Source organism: Callithrix jacchus, chromosome 16 (genome assembly GCF_049354715.1).
Source record: "Callithrix jacchus isolate 240 chromosome 16, calJac240_pri, whole genome shotgun sequence".
In the NCBI taxonomy this organism is placed as follows: domain Eukaryota; kingdom Metazoa; phylum Chordata; class Mammalia; order Primates; family Cebidae; genus Callithrix; species Callithrix jacchus.
In genome coordinates, this window is record NC_133517.1 from 98,749,129 (window position 1) to 98,777,079 (window position 27,951).

Genomic DNA, 27,951 nt, shown 5'->3' on the forward strand with positions numbered 1-27,951 from the left:
AATTAGTTGGGCATGGTAATACATGCCTGTAGTCCCAGCTACTCAGGGGAGGTGAGGTGGGAGGATGGTCTGAGCCCAGGAAGTCCAGCTTGCAGTAAGCCATGATCACACCACTACACAGCAGCCTGGGCAACAGCGTAAGACCCTGTCTCAAAAAATTAAAAAAAAAAAATAAAGAGATTAGTTAATTCATCTGAGTAGTTACCTTAAAAATACATATTTACTTAGGAAATAGTAGGAATTTTTTTAAAAAAAAGAAAAATACATATTTACAAATAAGATAAAGAAACCAAATGTTTCCAGAATTCTATTCTGATACTCATAAACACAAGGCACTCACTGGTGGGAAAGTTGGCTATTATTTTTATTACTTACAATCATCTGCCAAAACCTGGTCAACTTCAGAAGAATTCTCAGAAACTAACTCTGCAGTACATCACTAAATAAATGTCATCAATGCTTCTAAAATCTTGATTTCTTAGCCTTTTTTCACTGCTGAAGCCTCACATTAAATTGAAAAAGAACAGAGCAGCTGGGCACAGTGGCTCACTCCTGTAATCCCAACACTTTGGGAGGCCAAGGCGGGAGGATCATGAGGTCAGGAGTTCAACACCAGCCTGGCTAGCATAGTAAAACCCTGTCTCTATAAAAATACAAAAATTAGCTGGGTGTGGTGACAGATGCCTGTAATCCCAGCTTGAACCCGGGAGCTGGAGTTTGCAGTGAGCCGAGATAGCGCCATTGCACTCCAGCCTGGGTGACAGAGCAAGATTCTGTCTCAAAAAAAAAAAAAAAGAGCCCAAGAATAGATTCCACATAAGCAACAATCTGGGTTTTAATCCTTGCTGTTTATTGTCTCCAAAATACATTAAAAAGGCAACTAATTTATATATATATTTTTTGATACAGAGTCTCGAACCATTGCCCGCACTGAAGTGCAATGGCACAATTTTGGCTCACTGCAACCTCCACCTCCCGAGTTCACGCGATTCTCCTGCCTCAGCCTCCCGAGTACCTGGGATTACAGGCACACACCACCACGCCCAGCTAATTTTTTGTATTTTTAGTAGAGTTAGGGTTTCACTATTTGGCCAGGCTGGATTCCTGACCTGATCCACCCGCCTCGACCTCCCAAAGTGCTGGGATTACAGGCATGAGCCACTGTGCCTGGCCTTAAAATACTTTTAATGTTATTCTAAAGTATAACATCAATTGAAAAACCTCATGTGAGTATAAAATCAACAGCTGATTCAAAATGGCACATGGAAAATGTGTAGCCTTTCATTGTAAAAAATGTCTGACCTTTCAATAGCACCAGAGTTTGCAATCCTTTGAAAAGGATTCTGTTGACATGTTTAATATTCCATGATAAATAAGGATCTGTGATAGTTGACAACCTTAAAGGTGAGCAAGTATGTAGATGACATACTTCCTAAGGTTCTTATCAGCTCTAAATTCTGTAACAGGACAGAAATATTTGGTATAACTCATCCTATTATTTTAGCTGTTGTTCATTCTCATGGCATCATGATTAAAACTGTGTGACTTTATTATTGTCAGTTCCCTAAAATTTACTAATTCCTTTCTCCAGCCACCTGTACCCAAAGGTTTACGCCTTCTTTTTAGGGTCTCATTTTCTGTATTGAATGGACTCATGGCCACAATGAAGAAAGTCACCCTCACACTCTTAAATAATCACATAATTTTTATTGGCTCTGACTTTTATAGTTTTAAATGTATAGCCATTGTAAGTAGCTGGGAAAACTGTTTATGGCTTAGCAGTTTTGCAGAACAAAATAATCAAGAATATGGAAATATCCTTCTCATGGTTCCAACAGTCTCTCTATAACCACACTCCTTATAGAAAACATATAGATGTAGAAAGATAAGATACATAACCACAAGCTTCACTACCATCTTTGTCATCTCTATGATAACACGCTGTGTCAGTTCACTCTTCTGTCACCATACCTATGTGGCTGCTGAAAAGTCCACCGCTTCTCCTGTTTCTTCTTCTTTGGTTTCAGTCCCTTCACTCACTTTTTCATTCTCCATCTCTGTTTCCACCTTTTCCCCTGTCTCACCTGGAAAAGTAATCAAAGAGATACTAAGAGACACTCATTTAGAATTAACATAAATTATCCCACAGCTTGTCTCCAGTGGGGACAGTTCCTGATCTTTAGTTCTAAGTAGTAAGTTTCCCCAGGGGGGAATCAAGAAAAGTTATCATCTCAGCCAGGTGCAGTGGCTCACACCTGTAATCCCACACTTTGGGAGGCTGAGGTGGGCGGATCACCTGAGGTCAGGAGTTCGAGACCAGCCTGGCCCAAAGTGATAAAACCCCGTCTCTACTAAAAATACAAAAATAAGCTGGGTGTGGTGGCACAAGCCTGTAATCCCAGCTACTCGGGAGGCTGAGGCAGGAGAATCACTTGAAACCAGGGGGCAGAGATTGCAGTGAGCTGAGATCATGCCAGTACACTCCAGTCTGGGCAAAAGAGTGAGACAAGAAAAGAAAAAAGAGAAGAGAAGAAGGAAAAGAAAAGAAAAGAAGAAATAAAGAAAGAGAGAGAGAAAGAAAAAAGAGAAAGAAAAGAAAGAAAGAAAAAGAAAAAGAGAGAGAGAGAAAGAAAGGTAATCATCTCAATCCTCTTAGAGCCTCTGAATGGCTGGTGTTGATCAGTTAACATCTCGAGTTTTGTCATACTCTTACGAAATAAATTCTCTCTATAAAATCAGGATGCAAAATTACCAAAGAAATGGCAGTAGAACATATGACAATTGAAAGTTTCATGGCCAGGCATAATGGCTCACACCTGTAATCCCAATGCTTTGGGAAGCTAAGGCAAGAGGATCACTTGAGGCCAGGAGTTCAAGACCAGCCTGGGCAATGAGACCATCTGTCTTTACAAAATAGTTTTCAAAGATTAGCTGGGCAGCTGGGGGTGGTTGCTCATGCCTATAATCCCAGCACTTTGGGTAGCTGAGGCAAGCAGATTGCTTTAGCCCAGAAGTCCAAGACCAGCCTGGGCAACATGATGAAACCTTGTCTATACAAAAAATACAAAGATTAGCCAGGCATGGTAGCACCCAGCTACTCAGGAGGCTAAAGAGGGAGAAAGGATTGAGCCTGGGAGGCAGAGGTTACAGTGAGCTAAGAATACACCACTGTACTCCAGCTTGGGTAACAGAGCAAGACCCTGTCTCAAAAAAAGGTAATAATGTTTTTTTAAAAGAAAAAAATTAGCCAGGTTGGCCGGGCGCAGTGGCTCATGTCTGTAATCCCAGCACTTTGGGAGGTCGAGGCGGGTGGATCACAAGGTCAGGAGTTCGAGACCAGTCTGGCCAAGATGTTGAAACCCTGTCTCTACTAAAAATACAAAAATTAGCTGGGCGTGGTGGCACGCACCTGTAATCCCAGCTACTCAGGAGGCTGAACCAAGAGATCTCTCGAACCTGGGAGGCGGAGGTTGCAGTGAGCCGATATCATGCCATTGCACTCCAGCCTGGATGACAGATTAAGACTCTGTCTCAAAAAAAAAAAAAAGAAAAAGAAAAAAATTAGCCAGGCATGGTGGCACAGTCTTGTACTCCTGGCTACTTGAGAACTGGGACAGGAGGATCCCTTGAGCCCAAAGAAAGAGGCTGGGCACAGTGGCTCATGCCTGTAATCCCAGCACTCTGGGAGGCCGAGGCAGGTGGATCACCTGAGGTCCGGAGTTTGAGACCAGCCTGACCAACATGGAGAAACTCTGTCTCTACTAGAAATACCAAATTAGCCAGGTGTGTTGGAGCATGCTTGTAATCCCAGCTACTGGGAAGGCTGAGGCAGGAGAATTGCTTGAACCCAGGAGGCGGGGGCTGTGGTGAGCCGAGATGGTGCCATTGTACTCAAGCCTGGGCAACAAGAGCAAAATTCTGTTGAAAGAGGGAAGGGGAGGGGAAGGAAAGTTTCATTGGTATGTAAATCCAAGGGCGGGCCAGGGGAGAAGGAAAGAGAAAGAGAGGAAGAGAGGGAGGGAGGAAGGAAGAAAGGAAGGAAGAAAGGGAGGGAGGGAGGGAAAATTTCATTCATATCTAAATTAAAGAGTGATGGGGTGCCCAAAAACCTGTCTTGCTTGGCCACTATGTGTTCAAAAACAATCATTAAACATTTACAGGGCTGGGTGCAGTGGCTCAAGCCTGTAATCCTAGCACTTTGGGAGGCCGAGGTAGGCAGATCACCTGAGGTCAGGAGTTCAAGACCAGCCTGGCCATCATGGTGAAACCCCATCTTTAAAAAAAAAAAATTTGCAGACAGCCAATATTGACAAGGTTGGACATTGCACACACAACCCTGTTTTGCTGAGAAGTTGGCCTTGGCGGCATTGGCCCTAGTTCCATGGCTGGAGCTGCACAGAGCTGCTTCTTTCAGCAAGGCTGTGCTCTCCTGTTTGCCAAGGTTCCCTGGGCTCCCACGGTATGGCGTATGTCCCTCTCCTCACTCATTTTCAGTATCCTAGGCCTAAAGACTTGAGTTCGCCAATCCCGATGTAAAAACAACCTGCTTTTACTGCCTCTCCCATGTTGTTCCCAGAGCCCTTCTTACACGCCTTTAGGAAAGCAATTCCTGCAACAGACTGTGGTGATGCATGCACATCCTGCCCTCCCCCACTAGACAGGGAGCCCCTTGAGGACAGAGACTCTTAGTCTGCATCTCAGCACCCAGCATATGTTTAGACATGCAAAAAGTGCTGAGTTAAGTGAAAGAATTGGTGCAGTGGCTTAAGCCTGTAATCCCAGCACTTTGGGAGGGTGAGGCAAATGGATCATGAGGTCAGGAGTTCGAGACCAGCCTAGCCAATATAGTGAAACCCTGTCTACTAAAAATACAAAAAGTAGCCAGGCATGGTGGTGTGCGCCTGTAGTCCCAGCTACTCAGGAGGCTAAGGTGGGAGAATCTCTTGAACCCAGAAGGCAGAGGTTGTAGTGAGCCAAGTTCTCGTCACTGCACTCCAGCCTGGGTGACAGAGTGAGACTCTGTCTCAAAAAAAATTTTTTTTTAAAAAGAAAGAATTTAAGAACAACAGATGGATGATTATAATGAATGCTTCACTTAATTATACTGAACTGTGAAGCTAAAAATGACCAAAATGTAAATCATGCCCCAGAAGAAAATATTTTTTTAAACTATAACACCAATAAAGAATAGTGTAAACATCATTTGTTTTATGCTGGTAAAATACATTTAAAATTTTAAAACACCATATGTCAAGACATAGCACATTTTCTCTAGTCTTCTCATAAAGATTTTTAAAACTACAGAAGAACAAGAGCAGACTGACAGTCACATTCTTCTTATTTTTTTTTTTTATTTTAAGAGAACGAGGTCTCGCTATGTTGTCCAGGCAGATCATGAACTGCTGGGCTTAAGCTATCCTCCCACCTCTGCCTCCTGAAGTGCTGGGATTACAGGTGCCAGCCACTGCACCTGCCCTGACAGTCATTTTCTAAGATAAGATTCACAAAGATGAAGATAACATTCTCAGATCCATTATGTATATATCCTTTCACTGGAAGGTGAATTCCTCCAATAATCATCGATTCACCTTGACTTTGGATCCTTACTTCATACATGGGGCCTGATGAAGCATCAACTTGAAAAACTTCAGAAAGTTTCACATGTTGCCTTCAATGTTTGATACTATTTAACTCTGGGTGAACATTTTGGACAGAGATGATGTTTCAGAAAAGTTTGGCTGACAAGCTGAGCATTGATGGAATGCCTGTTTCCCAGGCATAGAAGCTGTTTTGGCTTGGTGAAATGAACTTCAACCACCTGAAAGTGACTTCAGGGACTGTTTATCAGTCACCCCACCCACCCCCTGGAGCTGGTCTCCTATGGAGCACATCTAAACATCCAGAAGGTTTCCAGACTAACTTTTACCTTCAATGCGTTGGTCCTCTTCGTTAGTGTGGATGTTCCTTACCATTTCCACATCTGCTCCTGTCTCTACATTTCGTGCTGGACGCTCCATACCTCCAACTATTCCTTCAGGTCGAATCTGCTCCATGTTTCCTGGACCTTCAGGACTTTTATGGAGTGGATCATTCATAAAAGGCTTTTCCACAAGTTGACTTCTGTCCAATACTTCTGGTGTTACATTCTCTTTGGGAATTGTTTCCAGAAGCTGGAGCTGCTCCTCTTTTCTCAATGTTGCCTGAAGTTGCTGCTCTTCAGCTGTTTCCACAAACTGGCTTCCTTCCAATATTTCTGGAGATTCATTCTCTTTAGAAATGGTTTCTAGAAGCAAAGCCTGCTCATCCTCTCCCATTGCACCCTGAGGTTGTAGCTCTCCAGCTGTTTGCAGAGGCAGAATGTTCTCAGTTGTTCCTAGAAGCTTCATCTCTGCAGCAGTTTGTGGATTCTCAGTGTCCTCCCCTGCTCTGAGGGAGTGCTTCTTTCCTGCTGTCTGCAAAGGCTGACCCTTGGCTTCTGGTCCTAAAGGCTCAGCCTCAGCATTTCCTTTTAGAGGCTCAGCCTTCGTCCCTGCTCCTGCATCTTTCTTCTTTCCTTCCCCTGCTGGGGCATCCTTTTTGCTACCTGGCTGAGGCGGCCCTGATTCCTCCGGTCCCTCTCCAGGCTGGGTCTTTTCTGTGGACCCTGATTGGTCTACGGCATCCCTTCCAGGGGCTACATCCTTGGCCAGGGGCTGTTCCTGAAGGGGTTTAACACCATTAGCTGTAGGCTCTGCTGAATCCTTGAGCTTTTGTAATGGAGAATGGGTTTCCCTTTGTACATTGCCGTCAAGGGTAGATTCTCTTCCCAGTGTACATGGCTTTGGTTGGGCAAAGCAGGACTTACTTTCTTCTGCGGTTGAAAAATGCTCATTTGAAGTTGCTTTTTATTATTCATTTGAAAAGTAAAAAGAAAAGAGAAAACACAAATTATTGTTTAGTTTTATCTTGAAAAGTGAATGGACATCACTAAGTAGATTTAACAGTTCAAGACAGTTCAAAGTATATCTGAGTACAGAAAGGCCACACCATGACCCTAACAGTCTCTAAGTCAAATCCCTTTACTGTCTTCAGCTCCCACATCTCATCTTAAGCTCTGAAGTCCAAAACCACAAAACCACAGTTTTCTCCTGTTTGCTTCTTGTGCATCTTCTCATGGTTCCTGTCTCAGATTCTAACTGAGCTTACTCCACTTTGTCTTTCTCTTCTTTTCCTTGTCTTACCCTTTCTTCTCTTGAGACTTAGAAGGTTTCCTTTTAAAATTTTTTTTTCCTTTTTTTTTTTTTTTTTTTTTTGGTAATAGAAGCCTCCTAAACTAGACTTAGAAGGTTTCATGATGTGAGGTCCTTGGGCTGCTAGCGAGGTCTTACTTTCGGCCAGGTGCAGCAGCTCACACCTGTAATCCCAGCACTTTGGGAGGAGGCTGAGGTGGGTGGATCATCTGAGATTAGGAGTTCACGACCAGCCTGGCCAACATGATGAAACCCCTTCTCTACTAAAAATACAGAAACTAGCCAAACATGGTTGTGGGTGCCTGTAATCCCTACTTGGGAGGCTGAGGCAGGAGAATCGCTTGAACCTGGGAGGCGGAGGTTGCAGTGAGCCAAGATCGAGCCATTGCACTCCAGCCTGGGCAACAAGAGCGAAACTCCATCTCAAAAAAAAAAGAGAGAGAGGTCTTACTTTCCTTCTAACATAGACAAGCCCCCAGCAAAGGGAAAAGGCACTGTGGCAGGGAACCTCTAACAGATAAAGGCTAAGACGTCAGGCAAGGAAAGTAGCAGAGATAGGTTCGGCCTGAGTTTCACACCATTTGCGGGGCACAGTGAGAAAAGAAATCAACCAGAAAGTAGGGAAACATGCATTTTACTTCTGGCTGTTGTTCCAACTGTAAGAGCTTGGAAACTTAGCTCCCAATGATCTTGTCTCTAAAACAGCAGTGAATCTCTTTTCTCTTCCTCATATCAATCTCAGAGTTGCATGAGGCATCCTGTCACATAAAATAGTGGATGCAAACATGCTGTGGATAGTTTAAGATAAGCAGCTTGGCAACGTGTTGATGATACTCTTTGACCCAGTAGTTTTACTTCTGGAGATTGTTGTTGCGGTGGTTTTACTTTTTTTTTTTTTTTTTTTTTTTGAGACGGAGTTTCGCGCTTGTTACCCAGGCTGGAGTGCAATGGCACAATCTCGGCTCACCACAACCTCCACCTCCTGGGTTCAGGCGATTCTCCTGCCTCAGCATCCTGAGTAGCTGGGATTACAGGCAGGTGCCACCATGCCCAGGTAAGTTTTTGTATTTTTAGTAGAGACGGGGTTTCACCATGTTGACCAGGATGATCTCGATCTCTTCACCTCATGATTCTCCCGCCTCGGCCTCCCAAGGTGCTGGGGTTACAGACTTGAGCCACCGCGCCCAGCCGGTTTTACTTCTTGAAAATTTATTCTGAAAGCATAAACCTTATAAAAATGCTTTGGGGGCCGGGCGCGGTGGCTCAAGTGTCTATATAGACATATATAGACAATTATATGTCTATTTAATGACTGTGTCTGCTATGAAGAACTGAGCCATATATTAAGCTATTACAATTTCTTCTTTTTCCCCTAGTTAATAATTGTCATGCTTTTTCATTTCCTTAGGTCACATATTATCATTTATTCAACTCACTCCCAATTGTCTCTCTTTTTAACACATGTATTCATATCAAACAGTCTATTAATTTACTCTTTATGAAGATGAAGGACTTACTGAGGTACCAAGCCACCAACTCTGGAGCATTCCAAGGCTCATGCAGTACCCAGGGTGGTTCTCAGTTTTCACTACTGCTAATCAAATTGAGCTTTCCTTGGCATGCTAAGTGAGTTATTACATGTCTGTCTGCTTCCTAAACCCCAGTTCTTTTCTATTATTGTCTTTTTTCTGTTCTTCCCATCTTTGTGGTTTTAAACCATTTTTTACATCTCTTTACTGTCATTTTAGTGAGTTTCAGGAAGGCACAAAATGAGATCCATATCTTCAATCCACCACCTTCACCAATACCTCCAAAGATGCTTAATGATTATTTATAATGAAAAAAAGAAAACCTTCCGAATGAAAACATGGGATGTACAAAAGCCGTTTATGTACCAAGTTGAAAACTACAGGCTTTGCTCTCTGGTACCACTGGTGAAGCCATCAGAAGCAGTGATCTAACAGAAACAATGCCAGGTGATAAGTGCTGTGACCACTGTGTATGCAGAGCAGCAAGAAGTTACCCATAAGTTCAGCATACTGAGATCATTTCTGCGAGTTCCAGGAGGAGAATGCACAGGGAACTGGAGGATTTAGGAAAGGACAGTGTGGCTGGAGCCTGGCTCAGGAGCCTGGTCATGGAGGCCCCTGCAGGTGGTGCTGAAGGGTTTAGATTTTATCCTCAAAGCACAAAGAACAAGAATTTCAAGCAGGACTTGTAAAAAAGTTAAATAAATATACATGCACCATATAGCTTAGACATTTAACTTATAGGTATTTTACCAAGAGAAAAGAAAGTACATATCCATATACTTCACGAATTTGCGTGTCATCCTTGTGCAGGGGCCATGCTAATCTTCTCTGTATCGTTCCAATTTTAGTATACGGGCTGCCGAAGCGAGCACATGTCCATATACTTATACACAAATATTCATTTTGTTCTGTTGTTGTTTTTGAGATGGAGTCTTGCTCTTATTACCAGGCGGGAGTGCAATAGCACGATCTTGGCTCACTGCAACCTCTACCTCCCAGGTTCAAGTGATTCTCCTGCTTCAGCCTCCCGAGTAGCTGGGATTACAGGTGCCTGCCATCACACCCAGCTAATTTTTGTATTTTTTGTGGAGACAGTGTTTCACCATGTTGGCCAGGCTGGTCTTGAACTCCTGAGCTCGTGATTTGCCCACCTTGGCCTCCCAAAGTGCTGGGATTATAGGCGTGAGCCACCACGCCCAGCCAGCATCTTTATTTGTAACAGCCCAAACCCAGAAACAACCCAAATGTCCATCACAGGTGAATGGGTCAAAAAAACTGGAACATTGGGGTCCAAAGTGGCTCCCGCCGGAGCTCATGGCGCTCGCGAAGGCAAGGTCATCAGTTCAAGGCTAACCTGAGCAACCTGATTAGCTCAAACTGATTGGCAAAAAAAAAAAAAAAAACTGGAACATTTCCACCATGGAATATGACTCAGTAATAAAAGAGAAATGAACACTTGATGAGTGCAACAACATGGATGATTTTCAAAATAATCATGCTGAGGAAAAGAAGACAAAAAGATCACATAGCCTGTGATTCCATTTATATAAACTCTAAAAAATACCAACTTATCTACAGTGATAGCAGAACAGTGGCTCTCTGGAGACTGGGATTGGGTAGACGGCAGAGGGGAGGGGAGATTTCAAAGGGGCACAATCTTGATTGTGCTGATGCTTCTATGGTGTACAGATACCAGAGTTAACTAAAATGTACACTATAAATATGTACAGTTTATTGTGTGTCAATTATACCTTCAAAAACTAATCGTTTTTGAAATACAAAAATAAATAAAAGATAATAAAGAATTGGGAGCAGAGAAATGAATTAATCCAATCTGGGTTTTAAAAACCTCCCTCTGGAGAATGAATTAGAGGTGGGCAACACAGAAGTCAATGTGTCCAGTGACACAGGCAAATAGAACTCAGAAATGAGAAATAAAATGACTGGACATAATGACAGTTTAGGGCTGAAGAGAGAGAGGGAGAGGGTCTAGAAAAACACTGGTTTATAGCAAGAATGCTGGAGATAAAAAATATGGGATAGGCCAGGCACAGCATACCTGTAATCCCAGCACTTTGGGAAGCTAAGGCGGGAGGATCACTTGAGGCCAGGAGTTCAAGACCAGCCTAGGCAATATAGTGAGACCTGATCTCTACAAAAAAATTTTAAATTAGCTGGGCATGATGGTGTATACCTGTAACACCAGCTACTTAGAAGGCTGAAGTGGGAGGATCACTTGAACCCAGGAGTTTGAGGTTGCAGTGAGCTGTGATCATGCCACTGCACTCAGCCTGGGCAAGAGACAAAGACCCTGTCTCTGAAAATACTTGTTTTGGGGAGGAGCAGGGGTATAGATGGATTTGGGCCGGTGAGAGAGACATGAACTGCTCGTGCGGGGGCATGGCATCTTGGAGATGGTTGTAGATTGTACATCCTAGTAGCAAATCTGGGAGGCTGTTGGATGTATCAATCTTGGCTAGAAATATATGCAACAGCCTGCAGCTGAGCTCTCTATCTTATTAACGAATTTGTTTTGTGTTTTGAGAAAGGGGTAGTTTTTGCATAGAGGCTCCTGTGAGGAGAGGGGGAAATGAGGAGGGTAGTGTTGGGGGCAGGTATGTGTGTGTCAGCATCTGCATCTCCACCCTGCCTTGGGGAGTAGGTTTGAATCCTCCTGCAGAGAGGGATTAGAACTGGAAGCAGAAAATCAGAACTCAAGAACAACCTGATGAGACTCGGCACCAGCTGTGGGCTTTGGGGGCCCATATGACAGAATTGAGAGAGGGCTGTCTTTCACCTCCCACTCCTGCCTCATCATGAATGAAGCCTTCAAACTAATTGCAAGTAAGGCGATTTAATCAAGGTGATTTCTCAGGTCTAAAAAGAAATTCATCATGAGAAGACAGTGCATTTAGATATCACACAAAGGATGATCTGATGATAACTGCCTCAGGGAATAAACCAGGAAATGTGTTAATGCACTAATCACAGATGGCTGCCAATTTTATTTTCTGGTAAAATAGTTATTACAGTGATTAGTACTGTCGGTTAAATGAGACAAACCATTTTCATCTACCTGTGCCAGTCATGAGTACATTCTGAAGGCATCATTTTCCGCAAATTGTGCGGAAAAAAATGTGCCGACACACCCAAACACACCCACACAATTTTACATTTTGAAAAACATATTATGCTATCAAAGTTTTCTCCCCCAACAAAAAGCTTTGCGAAATTTTGAGAAAATTAATTTCTCCACAAATGGTGTCATAGGTGTCTAAGAGATCTGTCAATTTTTGTCATAGCTAGGAGATTCATACCCATGATCACAATATCCATTCACTTTCATTCTTTTGCTGTTGTTGTTGAGACAGAGTCTCACTCTGTCAGCAGGCTGGAGTGCAATGGCATGACCATAGCTCACTGCAGCTTTGACCTCCCGGGCTCAAGTGATCCTCCCCTCTCAGCCTCCCAAGTATCTGGGACCACAGACATGTGCCGCCATGCAAGGCTAAGTTATAAATTTTTTTAGAGACAGAGGTTTTCAATGTTGCCCAGTCCGGCCCATCTTCATCCTTATGTAACTTTTCCAATCTTTACGCAAGTGTCCACAACACGTACTTCTGTAAAACACAATCTGAAAATAGTCAATCAAGTAGGGAAACTTTACAAAAAAATGCCATTGTCTTTTAACATTTTTTCATGGTAGCCCAAAGGACATACAATACCTTCAAAATGATCATAAACATACAACATAGAGAAAAAAACTAGAGGGGCAGACCACAATTACTTTGTAATTTATATTGATTAATTGCACTCTAAATTTTGAAATGACTGTATTTCAGATACAGTAGCTCTGAAGGAATAACTCAGAAGTTCTTTTTCCTATGTGACAGATGAGAAATTCTGCTCTAAGAGGACAGATACCTTATGAACTTGGAAAGCACACCTATAGTGTAGTGGATTTTAACCCCGTTCCTGCATTTACTAGCCTTATTAAGCCTCTCTCTGCCTCAGTTTCATCACCTGTAAAGTGGGAATAGTGTTAATACTGAACCAGGGAACTGTCTTGAGGATTACATGAGATAATACTCAGAAAGAACTGGTGCAGAGACTAGTACCCACTACTCTTATCAATCTTAGCATCACTATTGTTATAACTCCCATAGTGGCCCAAACAAGGATGAAATTAGATGCAGTGTCTGGGGTGGTGGCTCACACTTGTAATCCCAGCACTGCAGGATGCTAAGGCAGGTGGATCACCTGAGCCCAGAAATTCAAGATCACCCTGGACAACATGGCAAAACCTTGTCTCTACAAAAAAATTTAAAAATTAGCTGGGTATAGTGGTGCTGGCCTGTAGTCCCAGCTACTGAGGGGGCTGCGATGGAAGGATAGCTTGAGCCTGGGAGGTTGAGGTCACAGTGTGCCATGATTGCGCCACTGCACTCCAGCCTGGAGGACAGAGTGAGACCCTTTCTCAAAGAGAGAGAGGGAGGGAGGGAGGGAGGGAGAGAGAGAGAAAGAGAGAGAGAGAGAGAGAAAGAGAGAGAGGGAGAGAGAAAGAAAGAGAGAGAGAGAGAGAGAGAGAGAAAGAAATTAGGATGCACAAACAGAAAAGTAAGGTGATTTCATGCATTCCAATATTGGTACCTTTCTATGGAAGAAGAAAGATTAGGCTGGGAGCGGTGGTTCACGCCTGTAGTCCCAGCAGATTAGGAGGCTGAGGCGGGTGAATCACTTGAGGTCAGGAGTTAGAGACCAGCCTGGCCAACATGGTGAAATCCCATCTCTACTGAAACAATACAAAAAATTAGCTGGCTGTGATGGCAAGTGCCTGTAATCCCAGCTACTTGGAGGCTGAGGCAGGAGAATTGCTTAAACCTGGGAGACAGAGGTTGCAGTGACCCAAAATCATGATGCCACTACACTCCAGCCTGGGCAACAGAGCAAGACTCTGTCTCAAAAAAAAAAAAAAAAAAACAAAAAAGAAGAAGAAGAGGAGGAGGAGGAGGAGGAAAGGTTAGAGGAAATAAATAAAAAGATTGGAAAACAAATAGTTGCCGTGAACCATCTCTCAGAGAACACAATAAAGTCTACAACTACCACTAAAGCTTCCTTTTCTGGCTCCAGATTATATAACCCTCAGCTTATTCTTACCCTTGAGCTGCTGAAGGGAGTACATTTTTTTTATGTGTTTGATTTCCCTCCCTTCCCTCTAGCCAACAGACTCTTCTGATGCTGGGTGTGAATCCTGACTCTCACATTTACTTAACTGTGCAATCTGGACAAGTTAGTTCCTAACCTCTCTGGATCTCACTGGCCCTATTTGTAAAGTGCGGCTATTGTTTGCCTTTCAGGCTTGTTATGACTGAGTGCATAATGTCTGTAATCTGCCCAGCATGGTATCTGACATGAGAAGTTAGTCACTAAACACAGACGCAGGGCACAGCTATACCAGCTTCTCACTGCACGGGGCAGAACTCCAGTCTGGGTGCAGCTGCAAGGGTGCATGTGTTGGTGGTGGGGGGAAGGCTTCTTTTTAATTTTACAAAGGTCCCTTGAGTACCAGGAGTGACCTGTCAATAAACTATAGCTAAATTAGCAATAGAAAAGCTAACCTGCAATGTTAAAGGGCTTAGATACAGTCTCCTAAACACTATGAAGTTGTCGGTATTGACCTACAAAGTTGTATTGCTATCATGGTATAGTTTAAAATACGATTATTGATAAGTAATAGAAAAGTAGGCTGGACACAGTGGCTCACACCTGTAATCCCAGCGTTTTGGGAGGCTGAGGTGGGTGGATCACCTGAGGTCAGGAGTTCAAGACCAGCCTGGTCAACATGGTGAAACTCTGTCTCTACTAAAAATAAAAAATTAGCCAGGCTGGTGGTGGACCCCTGTAATCCCAGCTACTCAGTAGGCTGAGGCAGAAGAATCACTTGAACTCAGGAGTTGGACGTTGCAGTGAGCTGAGATGGCACCACTGCACTCCAGCCTGGGCCACAAGGGTGAAACTTCATAGAAAGAAAAGAAAAGAAGAGGGGAGGGGAGGGGAGAGGAGGGGAGGGGAGGGAGGAAGGAAGGTACTTAAAATGTCAGCAATGATTTCACTAAACCTGATTGGTGTTAATAAAGGCCATTGGTAATTTGTTTATAAATGTTTCATTCTGTTTGCTTGTTTTGATTTCACTCATTCATCACATTTTTATCAAGTGCATACTACAGGCAAGATCTGGGTGGGCACAGGGGTTCTAGCAGGTAACAAGTAAGATCTGGATTAGCTGGGCATGGTAGCATGCACCTGTAGTCTCAACAACTCAGGAGGCTGAGGCAGGAGGACTGCTTAAGCCCCAGAGGTCAAGGATACAGTAAGCTATGATTGTGTCACTGTATTGCAGCCTGGGCAACAGAAACCCTGTCTCAAAAAGAAAAAAAAAAGAGGAAAATGTGGTCCCTGGTATTCTAGGGTTTACTGTCTTCAGGGAAATTCAAATAGCTATGCCCTTCATTAAGCACAACTTGGTGGCTATACATTACCTCTTACCCAAGTATTTCCACACACTCTGTCCATATGACTTTGTGAATCCTCAGCATAGCTCCTCAAGGTAGAAAAGGGTGCTGCATCATTTCTTCCAGCAGGCTAACTTGAAAAGCAGTGAGATCTATTTTTGTCCACAAACAGGAAACATTCTATGCCTAATCTATGTTATTATGTAATAAATATTGCAGACAGATGCATTGTTTTCATATCTGAATTTGTTTAAAGATGTGTCTGTTTTCTGAACCCCACATTTCATCAAATCATACTCTGCTCTGAGCCTAATCCTTTGGTGCTCATTATCTCTCTTGATGCTGGTGTAAATTGACCCATGCACAAATTCACTGTGACAGCTGAACTAACAGAACCCTTGTTGTAAGCACCGTTGTGATAGGCACACAAAGAAACTAAATACTAGGCCACACAACAGAAGGGATTAGAACTAGAGCTAACGTACCTGAAATTTACGATATGGTGGAAGCTTTTCAACTCAGTTCGTTACCCTAATCAGAAATGAAAACTTTCTACCCAATAAAAAGAAAATCTTGTCAATATTTCCTATGACTGCCATATTGGACATCCTAAAGACTTTACCATCCTGTCTGCTGGGTTTTTGAGCAAATTTGTAAGGAAGGGGGTCCTTGTATTTTTCCTTGCTGCCACCATGTCTAGATTCTTGGAGCTTTTGAGGTTTTGGAACCAAGAATGTAGCATAAGTCAACTCTAGGGGAGGAGTCCACTCATCTTCCTTCTCATTTTCTTCCTCTGCTTTTGCTTCAATTCCATTCTATCCTTCATCCACCCATCCAATCAACATTCGTGGAGCAGGGTTATTCTAGATGTTTTTGCCCTTTTCCCACATTGAAGCATGTACAAACACTGTCTTGTGCACCACAGCACAAATACTAATCCCCAAGTGTGCATTCCATCAGCTGGTAGATGCTAACAGGGCACTCATTTTGCGAAAGGCAAACTTAAGCTATATTCCATGTAACTGACATATAAAATCATCAGCCAAAAAATTATTTGAGGGTAAATAAAAATCAGACCACTTCTCTTTTTTAATAAAAGCACCTGAATTTACATATCAAGAATTTGTTTTGATCATCACAAAGCAAATGCAATGAAGTTTGAAGACAAATTTAATGTTGAAATTTAAACATAGAGAAACAAGAACAGGCGAGGTGGCTCACGCCAGTAATCCCAAATGCTTTGGGAGGCTAAGATGGGAGAATTGTTTCAGCCCAGGAGTTTGAGATGAGCCTGGGCAACATAGTGAGACCTCATCTCTGCAAATAGAAAGAGAGACAGAGAGAGAGAGAGAAAGAGAAACAAGAACATGTAATTAGAAATGTACTCTTGGATCCAGGCACAATGGCTCATGCCTGTAATCCCAGCACTTTGGGAGGCCAAGGAGGGTGGATCATGAGGTTAGGAGATCGAGACCATCCTGGACAACATAGTGAAACCCTGACTCTACTAAAAATACAAAAATTAGCTGGGTTTGGTGGCACATGCCTGTAATCCCAGTTACTTGGGAGGCTGAGGCAGGAGAATTGCCTGAACCAGGGAGTCGGAGGTTACAGTGAGCCAAGATCGCTCCACTACACTCCAGCATGGCAACAGAGTGAGACTCCATCTCAAAAAAAAAAAAAAAGAAAGAAAGAAATGCACTCTTGGAACAATTGTTGAACTTGCATAGAGATGTGGACATTTGCCTAAGGGAAAGACTGACATTTAAGAGCTACAGAGGCAAGTATGTCATCAAACCATGACAAAGAGTTGTCTCCTTCAGATACGCTATCCTGATTTTATTTTCTTTAATTTCTTTTAGAATCCTACAAGATAAACTCTTATTTCAAAAACATGATAGCACAAAACATCACTTTTGAAATTACTGACAGTATTCACCACTGAAAAAAACAGTTTCATTGATGGATAGTCATTATTAGCACAAGGGAATCCAATATTTGCATAGAAATCTAGTCTCTAAAATCCCATCTCACTGAACAAGGAAAGGAGACAGAAAGGAAGATGATGTCTCTGTCTGGATATATAATGACACCTCACCAACCCAAATGGGCCTTGCCACCATGATTCTCTAGGAAAGGGAACAGTGGTTGACATTCACTGAGGCACTGAGCCTGGAGCTTTGTATGGATTATCTCATTCAATCTCCCCAACAGCTCCCTAAAGAGGGACTATTGTTACCCCCATTATATAGTTGAGAAAATTATGGTATCTTTTTTTTTTAATAGAGACAGAGCCTCACTATGTTGCCAAGCTGGTCTCAAACGCCTGGCCTCAAGCAACCCTCCTACCTTGGCCTTGTAAAGTGCTGGGATTACAGGTGTGAGCCACCATACTCGACCATTATGGCATCTTTATCTAAGAGGGGCACGCAGCTAGTGAGTGGCACAGCTTAGGCTTAAGCCCAAGGAAGTTTGATTCCACTTTGAAGATTTAGCTGCTTTTAAAATCAAACTGTGGTCCCAGAGCCTGCACCATCACCATCAGCATGACCTGGGATTTTTTTCTTTTTTTTTTAATGTTGAATCTTGGGCTCCACCCCAGAATCTGAACCAGATTCTTCTGTATTTTAACAAGATCCCCAGATGATTAGGTTACCTATGGAGTCACCAGAGAAAGGCATCCAGGAGCTACTTGGAGAGACTGAACTGGATTGAACAATCCTATATGAACATACAGGACTGCTGGATGAGGATATCCTTCATTCTCCACAGGGATTGCTGCCTATTTTAGTATGGTCTCTATCCTCACACTAACATGCCATGGTCAGCACAAGAGATAATATAAGGATACTGATTTAGCCATGAATCAAAGGCCTGAGCTGGTCTAAGTGAGCTACATACTAGGGAGGGAGATTTTTTCCCAACCTTTCTTTATTTCACAGAATTAGTTGGGTTTGCTAAGCCTCTGCCTTGGCTAGATCAGAGAAAAAAATAAGAACCCTTCTAATTTCTCTTCTGAAATTAAAGTTAATACAGCTGAGCATGGTGGCTCTTGCCTGTAATCCCAGCACTTTGGGAGGCTAAGGTGGGCGAATCACTTGAGGTCAGGAGTTCGAGACCAGCCTGGCCAACATAGGGAAATCCTGACTGTACAAAAAATACAAAAATTGGTTGGGCATGGTGGTGGGTGCCTGAAATCCCAACTACTTGGGAGGCTGAGGCAGGAGAATCACTTGAACCCAGCAGGCAGAAGCTGTAGTGAGCCGAGATTGCCCCATTGCACTCCAGCCTGGGTGACAGAGCAAGACTCCATCTCACAAAAAAAGGTCAATACTTGCTCTACTTTGCACTCTAAAAGGGGCAGACAGACCCACCTCACCAATGTGATGTCGCTGCTCTCCAGGCTGGGTCACTGTGTCTGTGTTTCACTCTGAGTACAGAGTACAAAGGCCTGTGGTCAAAAGCTGGTGTCTGTGGCTGGGTGCAGTGGCTCATACTTATAATCCCAGCACTTTGGGCAGGTGAATCGCTTGAGCCCAGGAGACCAGCTTGGGCAACAGAGCAAGACCCTGTCTAAAAAAAAAAAAAAAAAAAGCAGGTGTCTGTGTCTGTGCTTGAGAAGGGAGTTAGCAGTCAGCAACCGTGTGGCTGGGCTGGAAGACTGAAATCTTCCAGCAGAGCAGTCACATTCACACCAGATATTTGGGCCTCAAGCATGGAGAGTGTGTGTACCCTGAGAGCCACTGGCACCAGACAGAGCACTGGGGAGACCCAGGAGGAGAAAGATCGAAGGTCTTTCACCTGATTGATTGCTGCTGCCACTCTCTCAGATTAGGGACCCACATGCAACTCAGATGACTTCTCGGTTCACTGCAACCTCTGCCTCCCACGTTCAAGTGATTCTCCTGCCTCAGCCTCCAGAATAGCTGGGACAAGAAGTGCAAGCCACCATGCCCAGCTAACTTATTTTGAATTTTTGAAGAGATGGGATGGGGTTTTACCACATTGGCCAGGATGGTTTCCAACTCCTGACCTCAGGTGATCCTCTCGCCTCAGCCTCCCAAAGTGCTGTGATTATAGGCATGAGCCACTGCACCTGGCCACCACCACTTCCTGATCTTTTCAGTGTCATGACATACATAGAATATATTTGTGCATCACACTGCCACAAATGGAGGAAGCTGCTTCCAGACGGCTCAGGCTGTCAAGATCCCACCTGGCTGCCCTAAAGGCTAGGAGAAATGCTGGTATGGCTGTAATCCATTCTCACAGGCTGGGAAACTCTGATATAACAACTTAGGTAATACTATATAATGCACACCAGCATTGCCTGTCTTATTTCACCCTCCTTTATAAAGCTTAACTCCTGGGGGGTTTAGCTGCTAAAAACAATGTGGGGCTGGGCACAGTGGCTCATGCCTATAATCCCAGCACTTTGGGAGGCTGACTGAAGTATTAGGGTTGCTTGAAGCCAGGAATTCAAGACCAGCCTGGGTAGCATAGTGCGAACCAGTGTCTACAAAAAAAAAAAAAATTTAAAAATAAAATAAAAACTGTGGATTGTTGTTTTTTTCAATATTCATCCTTAAAGGACAAAGCTCACACACCCTCAAATATATACAAAGAGTGAACTTGAGAGCCCAAAGGCATTTCCAAGAAGTGGTTCAAGGACTGTGAACAACAGCAATAGCCCTGAGATGGGTGAAGAAGCTTCTGGGGTCATTACAGGACTTTCAAGACATTCACACACCTGGAGAGCTATAGTCTGGCATTTTGCTTTAAAAAAAAAAACAAAAAAACAATTACAGGCTCACGCCTCTAATCCCAGCACTTTTGGAGGCCAAGGTGGGCGGATCATGAGGTCAGGAAATCAAGACCATCGCGGCTAACACAGTGAAACCCCGTCTCTACTAAAAATACAAAAATATTCACCGGGCATGGTGGCACACACCTGTAGTCCCAGCTACTTGGGAGGCTGAGGCAGGAGAATGGCTTGAATCTGGGAGGCAGAGGTTGCAGTGAGCCAAGATCATGCCACTGCACTCAAGCCTGGATGACAGAGTGAAACTCCATCTCAAAAAAAAATTTACCATGGGCAGAGTGGCTCATGCCTGTAATCCCAGCACGTTAGAAGACTGAGGTGGAAGGATAATTTGGGCCAGGAGTCCAAGCTGCAGTGACCTATGACTATACCACTGCACTCCAGCCTGGGCAACAGAGCAAGACCCTGTCTCTAAAAAAGGAAAAAAAATTACCTAGTACTACTTATACTTACACTCTCCAGGATTAGAAGCCAGTCAAATTTTTATCAGCTTTGGTGAGACTTTCAGTAACACCTACACGTATTCAGGGTTTCTTTCAACTTGATACCGTAAAACATTAACTTAGAAGGGAAACTGTACACATGAGCTGGATGTGGGCCCACCTAACAGAAGCATGAGGTTTTTTTTTTGACAGAGTTTTCCTCTTGTGACCCAGGCTGGAGCACAATGGCATGATCTCTGCATACTGCAACCTCCACCTCCTGAGTTCAAGCAATTCTCCTGCCTCAGCCTCCCAAGTAGCTGGAATTATAGGTCCCAACTACCACCAGATGCCACCACATCCAGCAAATTTTCATATTTTTAGTAGAGACAGGGTTTCACCATGTTGATCAGGCTGGTCCCAAACTCCTGACCTCAGGTGATCCACCTGCCTTGGCCTCCCAAAGTGCTGGGATTACATGTGTGAGCCAACACACCCAGCCCAGAAGCATGATTTAAAGATAGACAATCAAATGTCATTTTACCGTGTTAACCTTTTCCTGCATAGCTAGGAGGCCCTCCTCGCAACCCAACACTCTCTTCCCAAGCCCATCTTGGCCAATGCTGCCTTTCATTTTCTGCTGCTCTTTAGGTCCTGATTCTTCCTCTGCTTTTCTGAGTCATATTTTTATCTCCCTGAATCCCCATCTCTGTCAGTCATCCATTCACCCATCTAACTACCCAACAGTTATTGGTTGCCATTTTTCTTTTCTTTTTTTTTTATGTTTTATTTTTTAATTTTAAAGAAGGGGTTTCACCTTGATGGCCAGGCTGGTCTTGAACTCCTGACCTCAGGTGATCCACCCACCTCGGCCTCCCAAAGTGCTAGGATTACAGGTGTGAGCCACCGCGCCTGGCCCATTTTTTTTTTCTTTAGAGAGAAGTCTCACTCTGTTGTCCAGGCTGAAGTACAAGGGTATTTGACATCCTGATTCTCCTGCCTCAGTCTCCCAAGTAGCTGGGATTAGAGTTGTGAGCTACCACACTCAGCTGTTTGCATTCATTCTATGTATAAGGTCACACTACAAATTTCTAGCAGAACTAGGACAAGATCCCAGATGGAACTGGAAGTTGTGAAAAGAACAGAGGCTTCGGAGTCACATACATTAGCCATGTGTCCCAGGTCCGTACATCCATCCATCCATCCATCCATCCATCCATCCATCCATCCATCCATCCTTCCATCCATCCAGTAAGCTTACGAGACTTACTAGGTCTGAGATCCTGGGCAAATGACTTATCTGCACTAAGCTTCTGTTTTCTAGCTGTATTTGGTGCAACGAATGTTTATGTTTTAAGGCTATTGTAAGGATTAAATAAGATCATGAACTAGAGCACCTGAAACAAAGTGTGTGCTCTCGACTTTGTCTCCTGATTTCTGTCCCATGTCTATGTTTCAATGTGGCTGCACAAACGTCTGAACGTTTTCCATTTTAGAAAAAGATTTACTTTATTGTTGATGACAAAGTAAACTGGTTCAACTCTTACAGAACACATTTAGGCTGTTATCTATCAAAATATCAATGCATACACCCTTTGACCTAGTAATGCCACTTCTGGGAAATTGTCCTACAGATATACTTGCACACATTCAAAAGGATGTAGGCACAGGGGAATTCATGGCAGGCTTGTCTGCAATAGGAAAGTACTGGAAACAAATCAAATGGCCCTCAACAAAGGACTGGTTAAATAAATCAAGGAGCAGATTATTATACAAGTATAAAAAGGGAGAAAGAAGTTCTCTATATATCAATATGGAAAAATCTCCATGGTGCTAGGTGAAAAAAATGAAGTGAGGAACTGTGGGTATAGAAACCTACATTTTATAAATAAAGATGAGAGAAGGAAACAATATTTGCAATGTGTAAAGAAACTTTGGAAGAATATACCCAAAAAACCTAAAATAATAAGTGTTTATTCATGATGCGATTCAAACTAAACAGATGATGAGGACAGGGTGGGAGGCGTACTTTTTACGCCCTGCCTTTCCCAAATATTTTCACATTTTTGAACCATATACGTAGTTTTTTTAAAATTCCATTTTAATTAGCTGTATGCAATCTCCAGGCCTACCGCAAAGACATACCAAGTGCTCTCTATGTGCGAGATTCCAGAAAGGACACAAAGGCACATATTTGAAAGAAAAAAAATCCCATTTGTATAACTTTTATATGCAAGAAAAGCCTATACAAATTAAGTTTAATGTTAATGATGTTTGTTCTTCAATTCAAAAGGAAAAGCTTTGTGTAGTTAGGACCAGATGACCTAGCTAGTGTCACAGTGTGAAATATTGGGTGAAGACTGAAGGTATGACTACAGTACAAAGAACAATTCACAGAACTGTGTGAAATTCAAGCCTCATCCGATTGCCTGGGCAGCACAGACAGCAAGCAGCTAGTGAAAGTTCAGGTTAGAGCAAGTAAATGATTATAGCTGTCAGTGGAAATGTACACATTAACCTAGCAATGAACTTGTCAATAATTACCACCTATTTACTTTGTCCATGTTTGGTGCTTAGGCAGTACCTGGGGAAGAAGTCTGCCAAAACAGATCACACGTATATTATTAGTAAAGAATGGAGCAGTGATTATCCATGTTAACAGAGAGCTAGAGGTACTGGGAGTAGGGTTTGAATGTGAATGTCTAGACAACTTTGGGCACAATAAGTTCTGTGAAGTCAATAAAATTTTTTTTTTTTGAGACAGAGTTTTGCTCTTGTTACCCAGGCTGGAGTGCAATGGTGCGATCTCGGCTCACCGCAACCTCCGCCTCCTGGGTTCAGGCAATTCTCCTGCCTCAGCCTCCTGAGTAGCTGGGATTACAGGCAGGCACCACCATGCCCAGCTAATTTTTTTTTTGTATTTTTAGTAGAGACGGGGTTTCACCATGTTGGCCAGGATGGTCTCGATTTCTTGACCTCATGATCCACCCGCCTCAGCCTCCCCAAAGTGCAGGGATTACAGGCGTGAGCCACCGCGCCCGGCCCAATAAAATATTTCTGTTCTGGCCAGGCGCGGTGGCTCACGCCTGTAATCCCAGCACTTCGGAAGGCCGATGCAGGCAGATCACGAGGGCAAGAGATCGAGACCATCCTGGTCAACATGGTGAAACCCCGTCTCTACTAAAAATACAAAAAATTAGCTGGGCATGGTGGCGCGTGCCTGTAATCCCAGCACTTTGGGAGGCCGAGGCGGGTGGATCACAAGGTCAACAGATCGAGACCATACTGGTCAACATGGTGAAACCCCGACTCTACTAAAAATACAAAAAATTAGGTGGGCATGGTGGCGCATGCCTGTAATCCCAGCTACTCAGGAGGCTGAGGCAGGAGAATTGCCTGAACCCAGGAGGCGGAGGTTGCGGTGAGCCGAGATCGCGCCATTGCACTCCAGCCTGGCGACAGAGCAAGACTCCGTCTCAAAAGAAAAGGAAAAAAAAATTTCTGTTCAGATTATATTGAATCCTCAGGACACTCAAAAGAACAGAAATTGCCCTACTATTTAAAACTTGCTTCCATAAACACAAGAAATTCCAAACTCAATGTGTCTAATTATCCTTTGGAAAGAAAAACCTCTTTCCTCACACATTTCAGGGCCCTTCATAAAAATCCATGTGTGACTACCACATGTTAGGCACTGTCCTACACTTTGAGCAGCACTTTGATATTTGTTACACACTTTGCTAACTGTTTACAATCAGAGTCTCCACCTCTGTTCTCCCCAACACACACATCTATCTCCTCAGTCATCTTAGGAGGTGATGGGAAGGAGTTCTGTGAGATTCAGCATCTAATGGGTCAGGGAAAATGTCCCCATATAATCCATGGAATAGATTATTCTACCTATCTAGATTATAGTCTACCTACTAGTAGCTGCTGTCTGATTTAAATTTATAACATAGGCTGGGCATGGTGGTTTACACCTGTAATCCCAGCACTTTGGGACGCCAAGGTGGGAGGATCACTTGAGCTCAGGAGTTCAAGACCAACCTGGGCAACATAGCAAGACCTTGTCTCAATTTTTTAAAATAAAAAATAAAATAAATATATATTTGTGTAACACATTAACCATATATCTTATTTAAGGATTAGACTAATATTTAGAATCATAATAAGGGATTATTCTATCCCTAAATAAGATATATAGTATAGGCTGGGCTCAGTGGCTCACACCTATAATACCAGCCTTTGGGAGGCCAAGTCAGGTGGATCACCTGAGGTCAGGAGTTCAAGACCAGCTGACCAACATGGAGAAACCCCATCTCTATAAAAAATACAAAATTAGTTGGGTGTAGTGGCACATGCCTATAATCCCAGCTACTCAGTAGGCTGAGGCAGAAGAATCACTTGAACCCAGGAGTTGGAGGTTACAGTGAGCCAAGATCATGCCATTGCACTCCAGCCTAGGAAACAAGACAGAAACTGTCTCAAAACAAAAAAAAAACCAACCATAGTATAATGCATTTATTGTATTGATTTCATTGTTTTTATAGTGGGTGACCACACACCTAAGGGGGATCCAGAGTGATCTGAGTCAAAAACAGATTTAAATCTAGTTAGTAGAAGCTGGCTTAAACATATAGGTTCATTTGTTTTTTTAAATTGAGTCTCACTCTGTTGTCTAGACTGAAGTGCAGTGGCTGAATCATAGTTCACTGCAGCCTTGAACTCCTGGGCTCAAGCAATCCTCCCACATCAGCCTCCAGAGCCACTGGGCTTACAGGCATGGGCCACTGTGCCCAGCAAAGCATATGAGTTCAAATCCCAGCTCTGATTCTTCGAAGCCTGTGACCTTGGGTAAATTATTTACTGCTATCTGTAAAAATGGGACAACCATAATACTTAGTCATAGCATTGTTATAAGGATTAAATGAAGTATTCATTCAATAAATAATTACTGAGGACCACATGTTAGGCACTGAGAGTACAGTGAATAAATGCATGTACCAGACATGTAATAAATTTGGACTGTTTTTGTCTAAAAGTACATACACACAAACTTGGGGGTGTGTATAGGATTTAAAGAAGTTTAAAGCTGCAGAAACAGAAATGAATTATTTATTGGGCCTCCAAGATCACAAAGTTAAAATGTTGGCAAACACAGAACAGTATCTAATTACAGGAGAGTATTGTTTGATCAAAGATCAGAAGCAAATAGACCTGTTGATTGATTTAACATGTGCGTTGAGCAATTTCTGTAGCATATTAGATTAATTTTCTAAAGGCTAGAACTGGTTGTCAGGTGTTTTAACATTTCCTCCATAACATCTGTGAAAACTCAGAACAGCAATGAAAGCAAGAATAAAAAATGGAAGAGTGTAACTCATGTGGAATGGTTATCAATATTGATAATAAAATATTTTTTAAGATAAGTTTATTCATTATTTTCTGAGAGGATTAAAAATTGCATTCCACCTATTGAATACTTTTGCCCCAAGAATTCCATTCCCTGAAATACATGTTTTAATCAGTTTTAAATTATGTAATGATGACTCAGTTATCATTGTTAAACCAGGATGCTTCTCCTAGGATAACTAAAGGACAGCAGTGGGTAAGAGAAGTCAGAATAATAAAATGTATCTTCCTGAAGCATTAGTTTTCCCTCAGTTTTTCATATTGAAAAACACAAAAATTTATCATAGAACACAATGCAAAACTCTACTTAATTTCATAACATAAAACAGGAAACATCAGAGAAATTGCTCCTTGCTTTGGCCTCTCGTTAGGAGTATGGAAACTCTGGGCTCTTTAAGAGAAAAGTTACTGAGCAACAGAGTGAGAGTCCATCTCAAAAAAAAAAAAAAAAGATTTTTTCCATCTTTTCACATTGTTGCCAGTGAGAAGGGGTTCAGAATCACTTTTATATTGTTTTTAATTTTTTGTTTACTTCCTGACTTGCCGTTGCTTTCTGTTATCTATGGAAACTAGAAATAAATTATCATACACCACAAAAATAACAGCAACACATATTTTTGACTAGGACACAGTAGCTGAGCTTTGAAAAGCATTCGTAATCATCTGGTGCACTCTATCAACATCAGAGAGAAAGACATTTAGATTTCTGTTACTGCAGTAACACAGGTGCTAAGAGATCTGTGAAAAGGAATTCACTCAATCTCCTCTAAATTTCACCCTGCAGAAGACTGTAAACTAGCTTGAGGGAGTTTGGTTAACCTCCATAGCATTGTCCAAAATGTTAGCCATTCAAAATCTAAGAAAAGTAAGTGTAAAACCCGGTTATTCTCTAATTCGGCTATCTGCGTTTATACTCTGTCAGAAACAATCTTAGCCAATTGTTTCACGTGTTTCTTGTCTGTCTCATCTCCACCCTCAATCTCCATAAACAGGGTCACTTGTATCTCCAGCATGTAGCCAAGAACTGAGATATTATATAGTAGATGCTCAAAACTGTTCTTGTTGAGTTTCTTCAGAAAGAGTCAGTGATGACCACTTTTGGTCACGCACATACTTCTCAGTAGATATTTAAGCCAAAGATAGGGGAAAGTGTGTTTGACCTATTCAGAGTACAGGAACCTACTTGATGGAGTGAATGCTCGTTTGGATTCTCCGCATCTTTTGTCATCTTTGATGCTGAAATGCTAATGGGAGGGTAAATGGGGGAAAGTCCTTAGAGCTCAACACCAATTCCCCGCGATCCCATCAGCCGACAGGGTGAGTCCAGCGCCCAGACTCCGGTCCCGCGCATCAGGCACCAAGGCCGCCGCACCCCAGGTAACAGCAGCGCCGCTCAAGATTTGGGAGGAAATCGCGCTTTGTCCTGGGTTCCGCTCGCATCGCTCCAGGACGAGGCCCGGCCCCTGCCTGGCGGGGTGGGCACGGGGCACACCCTTTGGACCTCCCGGGGAGCCAGCCCACCCGAGTCCCCAGCCTGGGCGTGGGCGGCGCCGCTCCCCTGCTCACCACTGGGGAACCTGCTGCTGTCGCCGGCCTTGTTGAGGGCGCTGCTGGAGCAGCCCATCGCGGGTGGCACAGACACCTGTCTCAGCCCCGGAGCCCGGATCCTAAGCCAACCGCGCCCGGAGCCGCGGAAGTTTCTCCAGCTCTGCAGCCCCGGCTCCCTTGGGCGTAGAGCGCAAACGCGCAGTAGAGCGAGCAGTAGCAGGTGCGCACCTGGAGGGGGAAGGGAGCGGCCGGGAGGTGGAAGGAGCCAGGGAGGGCAGAGCGGAAGAGAGCGTGAGAACCGGGACGCAGAGGGAACAGGGATGAATAGAACCCGGGAGACAGGAGGGGAGAAGGTGGAGGGTATGGCACAGTCAGAGAGGAAAAGCCCCTGAAGCAGGGATAGGGAGGATGTCAAGAGGCGAGGGTGATGGGAGGTATCATCTGTCTCATCACTAAATAGCCAGGGAGGGGAGG

At 43.3% G+C, this 27,951-nt stretch overlaps 1 protein-coding gene and 1 non-coding gene across 4 annotated transcripts; both read right to left on the minus strand.

The window, feature by feature from the left end:
* Window positions 1–27: 27 nt before the first annotated feature.
* On the minus strand, window positions 28–27,906 carry ERICH5 (glutamate rich 5). Of its 3 annotated transcripts, XM_008983430.5 has the most exons (4): window positions 27,496–27,707; window positions 5,927–6,880; window positions 1,972–2,084; window positions 28–145 (listed from the first exon to the last, which is right to left on the minus strand). In XM_008983430.5, exons 1-3 carry the CDS (start codon window positions 27,551–27,553, stop codon window positions 1,972–1,974), a joined length of 1,125 nt encoding a protein of 374 aa, XP_008981678.2. In that variant the 5' UTR covers window positions 27,554–27,707; the 3' UTR covers window positions 28–145. The 3 variants fall into 3 exon arrangements, with proteins under 3 accessions (XP_008981678.2, XP_078209614.1, XP_008981680.1); XM_078353488.1 differs by lacking the exon at window positions 28–145 and having other exon boundaries at window positions 1,688–2,084; window positions 27,496–27,906; XM_008983432.5 differs by lacking the exons at window positions 28–145; window positions 5,927–6,880 and having other exon boundaries at window positions 1,688–2,084.
* On the minus strand, window positions 9,527–9,633 carry LOC118148647 (U6 spliceosomal RNA). The gene has a single exon (XR_004735568.1). It is a non-coding gene; the product is annotated as a U6 spliceosomal RNA (small nuclear RNA).
* Window positions 27,907–27,951: the final 45 nt, after the last annotated feature.